Raw genomic sequence first — 13,449 nt, forward strand, 5'->3', positions numbered from 1 at the left:
ATACAGCAAAAGTATTTCACATGTTTAACAATAAAAGAACTTCAGTGGGTTTTACTTGGCAAATAAAATGTACTAATTAAATCAGTAAAATAATAAAACACAGTTGAACACAAATATATGAATATATTATTTTATTTGTGAATCAATAAATTATGAAATATTTACTGAAATTATGTATACTTAAAACGTAGCAATTGTTTTTATTATTATTATAGTTGTTGATACTGTACATTTTTTATTATTATGTTGTAATTTTCCTTGTTGCAGAGTTACTACTAAATACTATTTATTTCTTTAGCTAAAAAAAACTATGGAATGAAATATATGATTTTTTAAATTTTATTGTTCCCATTAATATTTTAATTTTCACTGAATGTAAACTGAAAACAACCAATAATATAACAACTTAATACATAATTGATTAAAAAAGTAGAACATTGATATAAGCACAGAATTGTTTAAATATTTTACAAAAGCTACTAAAATAAATAATCTTTATTCATCATACCTTTTTAAATGTTTTATTAACAAGAACAAAAATGTGCAGTTTCATTTTAACAAAAGTATTTCACGTTTTAACAACAAGGATTAAACAAGAAACGATAAGATAAATAAAGATAAAATAAATAAATCAGTAAATAAATAAATAAATAAATAAATAAATAAATAGCCGGGATTTTGCAAACTAGAGTAAATGAAAGAACTTCAGTGGGTTTTAATTGGCAAAAAATATTGTAATAATTAAAACAGTAAAATAATAAAACACAGTTGAACACAAATATATGAATGTTTCATTTAATTTGTAAATCAATAAATTATGAAGTATTTACTACTAATTATATATGCTTAAAATGTAGCAAATATTATTATTATTTTATTAATATTTTTATTATTATTATTATTATTATTATTATTATAGTTGTTTACATTGTACATTTTTAATTATTATGTTGTTTTCCTTGTTGCAAAGTAACTACCATTCATTCATTCATTTTCTTGTCGGCTTAGTCCCTTTATTAATCCGAGGTCGCCACAGCGGAATGAACCATCAACCCATCCAGCAAGCTTTTACGCAGTGGATGCCCTTCCAGCCGCAATCCATCCCTGGGAAAAAAGTAACTACCAAATACCCTTTATTTCTCCAGCTAAAATAAGCTGAGCATGGAATGAAACATATGATTTATTATTATTTTTAATTTTCCCTTTAATATATTTCTAATTCTCATTACATGTAAACTGTAAATAACACATAATATAACAAATTAATAAATAGTATACAATTGTTTAAAAAAAAAGTATAACATTGATGAAAGCACAGAATTCATTCATTCATTCATTTTTTTGTCGGCTTAGACCCTTTATAAATCCGGGGTCGCCACAGCGGAATGAACCGCCAACTTATTCAGCAAGTTTTTACATAGCGGATGCCCTTCTAGCTGCAACCCATCTCTGGGAAACATCCACACACACATTCTCACACACACACACAATCATACACTCATACACTACGGACAATTTAGCCTACCCAATTTACCTGAACTGCATTTCTTTGGACTGTGGGGGAAACCGGAGCACCTGGAGGAAACCCACGCGAAGGCAGGGAGAACATACAAACTCCACACAGAAACGCCAACTGAGCCAAGGTTCGAACCAGCGACCCAGAAACCTTCATGCTGTGAGGCGACAGCACTACCTACTGCGCCACTGCCTTGTCCCGCTGCTAAATAATCTTTATTTGTCATACCTTTTTAAATGTTTTATTAACAAGAACAAACGTGTGCAGTTTCATTATACAGCAAAAGCATTTCACATGTTTTAACAACAAGGATTAAACAAGAGAAGATAAATAAATAAATAAATAAATAAATAAATAAATAAATTAATTAATTAATTTATTAATTAATTCCCAAAGATGGGTTGCAGCTGAAAAGACATTCGCTGTGTAAAACATAAATGAAGGAACAATTATTTAATACAAATAAATTAAATAATTAATAACTGGAAGTAGTGCTCATTAATTAACGTACAAATATCCATATAGCCTATTATCATGTTTTATTATATATATTTTCAATACATTTTCAATTTCTATAAAAATAAATGCACTTTTAACCAGAGATGTATAGTAACGAAGTAGAACTACTTCACTACTGTACTTAAGTACTAAAAGGCAGTATCTGTACTTTACTGGAGTATTATTTTTTTCTCCTACTTCCACTTTTACTTAAGTACATATTTTCCATGAGTTTAATACTTTTACTCCGATAGATTTTTTATGTGCTGCATCGTTACTCGTTACTAGGGGTGTCAAAATGATCGATATCAGTTCAGTAATAGATCATAAACGGTTATTACGTGATGACGTCATTTATCTCCTATGCGCGATGTCGCAATACTATGGCGGAGGACGGAGGCGCGGTGAGGCGGCACAGCACACAAGCCGCTATTTCACTATTATGGAGAAATGTTGTAAAACTTCGCCTCTGCCTCTCTCTTTCTCACTTTGGACATTTGACCCGCTGGCCTGTTTGTAAGGTAACTTTTCCTCTCTTCTCGGCTGTTAAAGCTGTGGATCCATCCAGACACGATGTGTCTGATGTGCAAGTTTTCTCCACTGTGTCTATTACCTGTGATAATCGCGTATTCTTCCCGCCATGGCTGAACAGCGCTTCATTTCTAAAGCCCTTTCTGTTGAGCAGGTGAAAAGTAACCAATCATAAGACCTCGCCTGTCAGTGCTCAAAAAGCAGGCGGGATAATATTGACATGAGTTTATTAGCTGTAAATGCTCATGCAGTCTTCTGTGCATGAGTTTTGTTTGGTCAAATTAAAGGTACGGTTCATATATCTGACTGCTGTATTAAAGAACGAAATTGTATTACAAAAAATCCTTTAACTGTCACACCAAGACAACAGCAATAGAATTTTTTTGATTGCATTTCTCCTAATGTCGCTAATTTAACACAATCAATGCATTTTTTTTCTCAACACATCCCATAATTTCTAAAATATCAGCCTCTACCAAATGGTTAAGATGTTGGTTTATGGTAAAAGTACCAGAATTAATAAATATACTACAGAAAATATTAAGTGTAAGACAAATTTAATTAAAAACAATAAAAAAATTAAACTAAATCATAGCCATAAGCCATGAAATATTTCAGATTTTCATTAAACACAGTAATATACACACTTTCCTGTTGTTGTTTTTTTTTTTTTTACAAAAAAATCCAAATCAAGGGAATTAGTGCAACAGGATTTAGTTTGCTGGTTTAGTTTAGTTTCACGAGTGCTTCCAGAAGACAGAACTCCTGTTTATTGTGATATTAACCAATCAAACTTCAAAACTCCCAAAGTGTGAGTGTGTGTTTGTGTGTGTGTGAGTGTGAGTGAAAGTGAATAATGTGTGTAAGAGAGAAACTGTGTGATTGTACCTGTGTGTGTGTAAGAGAGAGTGTATGAGAGTGTAAAAGAGTGTATTTATATGTGTTTGTGTGTGCCCATGTATATGTATAACAACATCGGTATTACACGGATGTTATGAGGAGATGGTGAATTATGTGGATATTATTTATAAAATTTAATCACACTAAATGTTTTTTTTTTTTCAGAAAGTAAAACTACACATAATTTCCTGTAAGGTTTGGATTTAGAGGTTGGATTTGGGGTTAGAGCAATCGAAAGTACAGTTTGTAGAGTATAAAAACAATCGTAACCTATGTAATGTCCCCACAATTCACAAAAATGTGTGTGTGTGAGAGAGAGAGAGATAGCGAGAGAACTGTGTGTGTGTGTGTGTGTGTGTGTGAGAGAGAGTGTATGAATGTGTGAGAGTATACATTTAGGTGTGTGCAGGGCAGTGTACGTGTGTGTGTGTGTGTGTGTGTGTGTGTGTGTGTATGAGAGAGAGAGAGAGAGAGAGTATGTATGTGAGTGAACATGCTGAATAATCTCATCAGTGAGAGGATTTTCTGGCAAAAGGGCCTGACGTTGTGAGTTCTTGTACCATATAAACTATTTACAAAGAAAAACAGTATCATAAGCCATGTTTCTTTTCGTTCTGCTTAATCAAGTGTCCCCAAAAAAGATATTTAAAATAAACAAAACAATATGATGTCTTTTGACTTTGACTTTCTTTAATAACTACATTACACAATACTTGTACTTTTACTTTCAGTACTTGAGTAGTAAATTTTGAAATAAACTACTTGCAATACTTAAGTACTAAAAATGTTGAATACTTTAGTACTTCCACTTAAGTATGGTGCTTAAAGAGCACTTCTACTTCTACTCAAGTCAATTTTTGATAGAGTACTTGTACTTTTACTTAAGTATGGGTCTCTAGTACTTTATACATCTCTGCTTTTAACACATAAAAATACACATTTATATAAACATTTTATGTAAAAAAAGTTATATGAGGAACATATCAGTGGGCAACTTCCTTCTTTTTGCGTGTGGATCCTCATCAACGAAGCGACAGCTACGAAGTGGTTAATAATTCCCCCAAAAGTAGGGAAAGGATTAACAGAACTTTGGTATGTCAAGAATTTTTCTCTTATAAGATTAAAAGTTCATTGACAACCACTGGAGGTCGCAAGACTGAAACACCTCAAACGGAATTCGTTGATAATGTAATAAAAAGAGTGTTTGTTATTTAAATAAACATTCTACCACTTAAATATGTCTTCCAAAACCTCAAACTCCAGACATCCTTAAAATATTCAAGTGTGCAAGAGATCAAAGATGAAACAAAAAAAGTTAAGTCATGCTGAGAGCGGACGTGAGTGAGAGCATCTATCCAGTGAGCGCGCAGGTGGATCTGTGTGCACAATAGCTCGTCTGTGCCGCGCCACAGGTAGTAGCTGGACTCAGGTGTTGTAACACGACACTGAACCATGTGATCAGCAATGAGAATTTAGGAAGAAGAAGCCAGCTCGAACGTTCACTCAATACAACTGGTAAATACCAGGCGCACAAGACCACCTTTGAAAAAAGCAGGACAGGATCTCGAAGGACAATGCGTTATTATGCGCAGGACGCCGGGGTGTCGAGCTAGATTCGGTTTAAATACTTCATTTCACCAGTAAGGTGAGGCGGAAGCGACCTGTGGTGGATCTACTGGACATTTAGTTTACATACAGTCGGAAAATATTCGAGGATTATGAAGGTGAACATACAGGTAACGTTATGAGTTTGTGTTTTGTTTATGTGACACGAATTGTTTGCTTAGCAACACAAATAAGCTGGATGAATGTGCTTGTCGTGTGAAGTGGATCAAGAAAATAAACATGGTTCTATGATTAGCTGCTATACCTATATTAAACAGTTTTCATTTACATCTTGAATATGTCTAACCTGGAAATAAGTTACACAATTATATTTTTAAACCTCGTAAAGAATTCAACATGCTAATGTATTCATATTAAACAGTAATGACTTATGTTTCTGCCAAAACCTTTGTATCTGATCAATGACTTTTCATTAATGAGTGGTTGTGAAATGGTGCCATGTGTTTACTTTGGCATCACTGTATTATTTGCTCCATTTTAATTAATTGAAGATGTGAAAATTATTTAAAATGTATAATTACACACAAATCTCACAAATATAAATACTTCAATATTGATGACAAATTGTGTTTCAATATGTGATTGTATGGTATTTAAAAGCAAACATATTCTTCTCAGAAGTATTAATCCCACTAAAATAACTTTACTTTGATATAATTTTACTGTATGTATTTAGTGCTGCTGAAATCAATAATTTTATTGAGATTTAAACTACACATGAGCCACACAGCAAGAAAAACCATAATTAATTCTTTTTCAAGGCAAGTTTATTTGTATAGAACATTTCACACACAATGGTAATTCAAAGTGCTTTACATAAACGAGGATAAAAGAAACGAGGATAAAAGCAATGAAAAATGGAATCCGGGTGTGAATTTCAGTGGGGGTTTGGTGGGGACGGACCCCCCACCTCCCCAATTAAGGTGTGATCCCCCCAAAAGGACACCAAACCAAGATGTATGAGGGGGTCCCTTTGAATCTGAGAAAAAGTTCAATCTAATCTGTATTTAAAAAAATAAAGTTAATAATTAAAATAATAGGCATTCATTTGACTACCCTTTAAACGGTTCATACCATTGTGAATCAGTCTAAGCGAGGAAAAAAAATCATTAAACAGTTTAAAACCGGCAGATTTAGGGCACCATAAGAGTTCACAAGACTGATTTCTCATAAAATAGATGTTTGTTTCTACATTAAGGCAAAATTAGATGTGTAGTTTGTATAGTTTGACCTAAAGTAAGCCGAAAATAGCTAATTAGGTCAGAATATACTAAATATCTCACAAAGCTCTGAAAATTTAAATGTATTTTATCAATAAGTAAGATGTAGTTTAAATAAATACATACATTTGAAGCATGTATTACACAAAATATTATTATCGAAGATGCCCCCCTCCCATCATCAATAATTCACACACTGGACAAAATAGTGTGATCTGTCATTCATACACACTTACACAGTGTTCAAAGGACACAGCTAAACAAAAAAAAAAAAAAACTCACTCCCAGTTACAGATAGAATCTTTGAAACTCACCAGTGAAAGGGTTAATAATAGAAGGAACGAAGCGGTGTTATAGTTACTTTGCATTGCAAGACTTAAGACATGTTTTTATTCACTCGCCTTTTTCATGTATAGCTAAACTACAAAAAAAGCTTTTCTTACTCATTTTGTCTCGTTTCCAGTCCAAATATTAAAAACAAATTTTTAATTAAGATTACTAGACAAGTAAAATGGCATGAGAAACTTAAGTGATGCTTATCTTCTGTTTGAGATTATATCTCATTAAGATTATTTTTCTTACCACATTGACAAATAATTTAGCTTGTTTTAAGCAAACAATCACTTAATTTGGAGGTGTTTTTTTTTTATAAAACAAGACATAATTTCTTATGCTACTTTGTGTCTAGTATGTATTTTGATTTAAGATTTTTTTAGATATTTAGATTGAAAACAGGACAAAACTACTAAGTTTTTAAAATTATTAATAATATAACAGCTTAAGAATGTTCAAGGACAGCATGTTTGTGCACTTTCTAAAGGTTTTAGTTCTGTTGTTGAATTAAGGGTTGGAAATGAATGCTCTTTTTAAAAATCCGATTCATCGGTTAATCAAAAAAAATTGACAGATTATTAGATTATTAAAATAATTGTTAGTTCCAGCCCCACTGAGAATTATTAATTTTGTAGAAATACATTGGATGTAAAACAAATTATAAAAAGACTTTTTGACATGATATATCCCCATAGATCATTTTACAAAAATACTTTTGACACATAAAGAGCTCCACTGATACCTTGGTCCATGGTTGTATCTTTGAAAATGTTGTAAAATTAAATACTATCTTTCCCATTTTCCAGTGAACCAGTGCATAGACCAATGTCTTTTTTAATTTCTATTTTATTCCGAAATTTAATATCCGAGATCATAACCAAAAAAAAGAGTGAGCTGAATAGTTCCCTATATTAAAACAGTTCCTTTCTGGTTGTGGTTTTGCATTTTAAACTAGTAAACGATCAGATTTGCAGAGCAGTTTCAAATTCTCTAACAGACGTTTTCACTCTTCTTTTGCAGCTTGCAAGAGGCAGATAGGACTGTTTTTATTCTTTGATCCTGGAGATGATTTATTGATCGCTCTGCTCCACCCTACCCGGAGCATCAGCCCCTTCTGGTTGAGGGTAGAGGTGCAGATTGAGCCCATCCCGGAGATGATCCAGCAGGTTGGGCTGTTGGCAGGGAGTTTTCTGCTGCTGCTCGTCAGGAATGTTTCGGCGCAGGGTGAGTCAGTCAGTCAGTCAGTCCTGTCCGAAACTGAACTTTCAGAGTGTCCTGGTTATGATTCACTGTTCAGGCTCACTGCGTTCGAACAGCTTAATCTCAACGCAAGATGTGGGGAACACTCCTTTAACTTATTTAGTACTAAACTGTGTCTGGAACACTTCAGGCAAGCTCGAGCATGTCAGTTTTCTGCAAAAACATTTTAGGTATTGTCAGGAGGTCATAAATGGTACTCAATAGTAAGATTAAAAAATAAATAAATTATATATATATATATATATATATATATATATATATATATATATACACACACACACACACACACACACACACAGAATATATTATAACTATTTATTGTAACTGTATGTGGAGTATGTTTGAGGTAAATGTATAAGGGGTCACCGAATTGACTCTAGTTAAAGGAATGAAGCGGATATGCCAATATGGTGATAATTCCGCATGGTTAAAATTACCATGAAACAGAACTTAAGATAGTCTTTTTCCCTAACATAGACATCCCAAATCATACACTCAAAAATAAGATTTATTCAGTTTGCATATAATATTTATATGAATTTTGTATTACATGCTTTTAACATAAATGAACAAATAAACTTTGTGATTTAATATTTGTTAGTTAAACAAGTGAGACATATAAGAACAAGATTTGTATAATAATATTAATATTTTTGTTATGTGTTTTAAATGCTTTTTATTAATTTATCTATTGTTTGGAGAATGAAGCTGTGTCAATGTTGCCCCTGAACATAAAGTAAAACAGTCGCATAGAATTTAACCTGTTGGACTTTTTCTACAGCTAGATGTATTGTACCACATTAAATAAATATATTAGTATGGGGCGGCATGGTGTCTCAGTGGTTAGCACTGTCACCTCACTGCAAGAAGGTTACAAGAATGTTGGAGTTTTGGTTGTGCCAGTTGGCATTTCTTTGTAGTGTTTGCATGTTCTCCCCATGTTGGCATTGGCGTGGGCTGTATAAGTTACTGACAGTATAATAACCTTGGTTAAAAATTCCACAATTTCATGGTATTGTGATTACTACTGATTACTCTAAAATATACTCTTTTTTAAAAAAAAAAAATATATATATTTTTTTAAATGTATTTATTTTTTTAAATGTCTGGGGGTTGTTACAGCTTTGTCAGCTATAACAAGCTGTCTGTATAAACACACACACACACACATAGACACACAGCATCACGCTGTCTTTTATTCACACACATACACACATAGACCGCACCAAACAGCTTGCTCGCTCGGGAGCGATATTGTGAGACCCCCCACCAAATTACACCAGAGTTACCAACCACTCCCGCGCTTTATTCGGAAATTTATTCCCACGACGCATGAAATCTGGTCGGGTGCAGACCTATATCCAGAAGTATCGCTGTAATAGCCGAGCGGAAAAGAGAGGCGAGGAAAAGTCATGCCAGCAGCCGAGAGGAAAAATTACGCCAGCAGATGAAATGGGCCACAGTGAGAGAGAGAGAGAGAGAGAGAGAGAAATTAGTTCACTTTCATTTCCTCAATCGCAGAGAAATAGGGGCTTCTGCTGTGTCAGTGAAAGACTGTCCAGAAAACACACACACACACACACACACACACACACGCAGTGAAATTGTGCACAGTTTCTGCGTTTTTAAGTAGCCTGGTGTGTTGTAATAAACCGGTCATGATTATTACTGAGGGCGAGGCGGTGGCGCAGTAGGTAGTGCTGTCGCCTCACAGCAAGAAGGTCGCTGGGTAGCTGGTTCGAACCTCGGCTCAGTTGGCGTTTTTGTGTGGAGTTTGCATGTTTTCCCTGCCTTCGCGTGAGTTTCCTCCGGGTGCTCCGGTTTCCCCCACAGTCCAAAGACATGCGGTACAGGTGAATTGGGTTGGCTAAATTGTCCGTAGTGTATAAGTGTGTGTGTGGAACCCAGAGATGGGTTGCGGCTGGAAGGACATCCGCTGCGTAAAAACTTGCTGGATAAGTTGGCGGTTCATTCCGCTGTGGCGACCCCGAATTAATAAAGGGACTAAGCCGACAAGAAAATGAATGAATGAATGAATGAATGAATGAATGATTATTACTGAACCGATACCGAATTGTCTGCGTTTGCATCGCGGTGCACCAAAGAAACAATTCATTTTGACACCCCTAAAAACATTATGCGAGCCGTGTAGTTTGTCCTAAATTATATAATTCGAAAATCAGTATGCGAGATATACCTAGATGACTTACTACTTCTTGTGAGATTCTGAAGTGTGCATCCAATGGACACTACGTGATCCCATGATGCAGCGTGAGAGAATTTATGATTGGGAGTGAAGTGACGAAACTGACGATGGTAGATCATGTGATGATGACAAAATGGCATCTGTAGTATGTCCAAGTTCCATTCATACTACTCATATTAGGGCTTAAAATAACCTTTTTGCTTGGTAGCACCGGTGCTCCTAACTTAAAAAATGTAGGCGCACCAGACAACATGTAGTCGCAGCCACCAAAAATCATTTAAACAGCACGTTTTATATTAACAGATTCTATTATATATTCAACACTAATAACAAGTAATAAATAAACAAAAATCTGCATGCGCTCACCGGCCAGCTGCACGAATGTACTGCTTGGCGTGAATGAGATGAACTGATATGTCTGATATTGCACAGATGATATTGACATATAACTTATTATATGCATATGTCATCTTAATTGCAATAACGGTCTTTTCATGAGCTGCAATATTAGTGTCATCTCAGAGAATGCATGCTTGATGGTGATTCCATGGAATATCAGTTGCACGACTGACAGCATTGTGACGATTAAATAATGTTAGAACATCTCGTGCTTAATGTGAAGATTCTGTGGCAAACACTGTTCCCTGAAAACTCCGTTCCACGTCCGGCTTTATAGTGAATGCTTTAGTCATTTTCATAGCAGACTTTAAACACTGGAAGTCTTTTATCCCCTCTTTGAAAAGTTTATATGGTGGATTGACATTCATGACACGATCACTAATCAGACGTGTCATTATTTGTAACTTTAGGTGGTTTCTAAAACTACATCTGTCAGTGTTGTGTTCATTCTCTCGTATCAGAACTGACAGCTGACATTAACCAATCCATTCTCGTTCTGTTCTAGCGCAGTGAGCCAATAAGAAGAGCTTTGTTTACAGCAGCAAGTTGACATGTCAACTGTTTAAACCATTCCTGACCGCTGCGTTTGGGGTTTTTAGGTGCAAAGATGCGTAATGGGTGAATGCCTTCTAATTCTGCGCATGTGGTGAACATTTTGCTGTGAAAACTGGTCGCACGACAACAATTATATGCACTTGCACTAATGCTCCGAAATAAATTTTGAGGTTGCATAGATAAAATTCGGCCGCATATGCTACCAAAACGGTCGCAATTTCAAGACCTGCATATTTATACTGTATAGAACGTACTTTTCTTACGGTCGAGTTGTAAATTTTAATTTAAATGTAGAACCTACTGAATGGTAGGCGATTTCTAACGCAGCCAATATATTTTATTTAAAGAAACATTTAAAATATTTTGGAACAGTAATTATGTCATGAATAATTCAAATGAATTATTGACTTCTGCTGTCTTCATTAGTTTCAAAAACACAGATTTCTTTACAATTAAAAATGGCCTCTTTGTATAGCTTTTCTGCTGGAGATACTTGTCCTATAAAACAAACAAACGTGAATATTAAAATCTGAACATTTTCAACAGAAAATTTTGGCAGTTTTAAAACCTTGACTTTTCCAAACTGCAATATACCTTAAAAACGGTTATCATGTCATGTCTATATTAGTGTGGGTTTCCTCCCGGTTTCTCCCACAGTCCAAAAATATGCGCTATGGGTGAATTGAATACTAAATTAGTGGATGTAGTAAATGACTGTTGTGTGTGAATGAGTGTGTTTATGCAGTCATTGCGTTTGGGAACAGGGATGAGGTTCTCAAGGTGAAATCATATCTTGGCTTTAAGGTTCAAACAACAAAAAATAAGGTCAATCTTGGTAGGACTCTGGAATCAGATCTGTGTTTCAATAGTCATGTCAGAGCAGTTAGCAAATGAGCATACTTTCATCTCAAAAAATTGCAAAACTTAGATGCTTTGTTTCCAGTGAAGACTTGTTCATGCTTTTATCAGCAGCAGGGTGGATTACTGTAACAGCCTCCTCACCGGCCTTCCCAAAAAGACAGTCAGACAGTTGCAGCTCATCCAGAACGCTGCGGCCAGGATTCTGACCAGAACCAGAAACTCCGAGCACATCACACCTGTCCTCAAGTCTTTACACTGGCTCCCAGTTACATTCAGAATAGATTTTAAAGTATTATTACTTGTCTATAAATCACTAAATGGCCTAGGACCTCAGTACAGTATTACAGTATTACAGATATGCTGACTAAATGCAAACCCAACAGATCAACAGATTAGGATCATATAAACTAGAAATTACAAGAGTTCAGTCAAAGCAGGGAGAATCGGCTTTCAGCAACTATGCCCCTCGCTGCTGGAATCAGCTTCCAGAAATGATCAGATGTGCTCCAACATAAGGCACGTTCAAATTAAGACTGAAAACACATCTGTTTTGCTGTGCCTTTACTGATTGTGCACTGTGATATGTCTGACAGATCGCACTATTGTTCTTTTTCACTGTTTTATAACCTGTTTTTAACACATTTTAATCTGTTTTTAATCATTTTTATCAATTGTTTTTATTTTCTTATACTTGTCTTTTTATACCCGTGTATGTAAAGCACTTAGAATTGCCACTGTGTACTGAAATTTACTATATGAATAAACTTGCCTTGCCTTTTCCCCAGGACTGGGTTGCAGCTGGAAGGGCATCCGCTGCGTAAAACATATACTTTTAATAGTTAGTGGTTCATTCCACTGTTGCGACCTAAATAAATAAAATATAAAGGTTACAAACAGTTAATTAAAAACTTTATTTTTATTAAGTATATTTTTGATTTGTAGTGGCTCCTTGATGCCCATAAACGAGATATAATATCCCAGAAATGGAGGTGTCTCCTGCAAGTCATTTTTCATCTTAGCATAACTTTTTGGCACATTAATCATGCACCACTCGCTCTTTGATTTCGCATAACTAACACCTCCCACATGGTCTTTATCTTTGTATAACGAACTCCCAGCAAACTACTTTGGCTAGGTTGGAGTGTATTCTATCATGACTACATCTGATTGAAATGGTTTCTGAAAAAAATACAATGTAGGCTGGTGCATGATCAAATTTGTTTACGTTCCTTCGCAAAACATATTTGCAAAATAATGCAAACATCTTTGAGAGGGAACGCAAAAACGTAATATGTTAATATATATATATATATATATATATATATATATATATATATATATATATATATATATATATATATATATATATATATATATATATAATTTACCATATTTGTAATTTACCATAATAGTAGTTCATATAACACTATATTTTGGCAGGCAAATTTGGGTCAGGTATCAGCTGTTGACGAAAAGACTCAATAAAAAGCCACAAAAAATATTTATTAAAATATTTATCAGCAACAACAAAAAAATTAATTCCC

At 34.5% G+C, this 13,449-nt stretch overlaps 1 protein-coding gene and 2 long non-coding RNA genes across 5 annotated transcripts in view; 2 read left to right on the plus strand and 1 right to left on the minus strand.

Moving 5' to 3' along the window:
* LOC147846039 (uncharacterized) overlaps nucleotides 1–13,449 on the plus strand; it is a 531,070-nt gene that overhangs the window by 177,006 nt on the left and 340,615 nt on the right. The window lies entirely within an intron of this gene.
* On the minus strand, nucleotides 1,216–6,549 carry LOC147846041 (uncharacterized). The gene is made up of 3 exons (XR_015481252.1): nucleotides 4,355–6,549; nucleotides 1,950–2,105; nucleotides 1,216–1,575 (listed from the first exon to the last, which is right to left on the minus strand). It is a non-coding gene; the product is annotated as an uncharacterized LOC147846041 (long non-coding RNA).
* Nucleotides 4,900–13,449, plus strand: part of crb3a (crumbs homolog 3a) — a 29,622-nt gene continuing 21,072 nt past the window's right edge. Inside the window, exons 1-2 of one of the 2 annotated variants that reach the window (XM_087243328.1) lie at nucleotides 4,900–5,181; nucleotides 7,645–7,848. In XM_087243328.1, the coding sequence (XP_087099454.1) occupies nucleotides 7,779–7,848 (70 nt within the window). In that variant the 5' untranslated portion in view covers nucleotides 4,900–5,181; nucleotides 7,645–7,778. 2 annotated transcript variants of the gene reach the window in all.

The sequence above is a fragment of the Danio rerio genome, chromosome 3 (assembly GCF_052040795.2).
Source record: "Danio rerio strain M-AB ecotype USA chromosome 3, GRCz13ab, whole genome shotgun sequence".
NCBI lineage: Eukaryota > Metazoa > Chordata > Actinopteri > Cypriniformes > Danionidae > Danio > Danio rerio.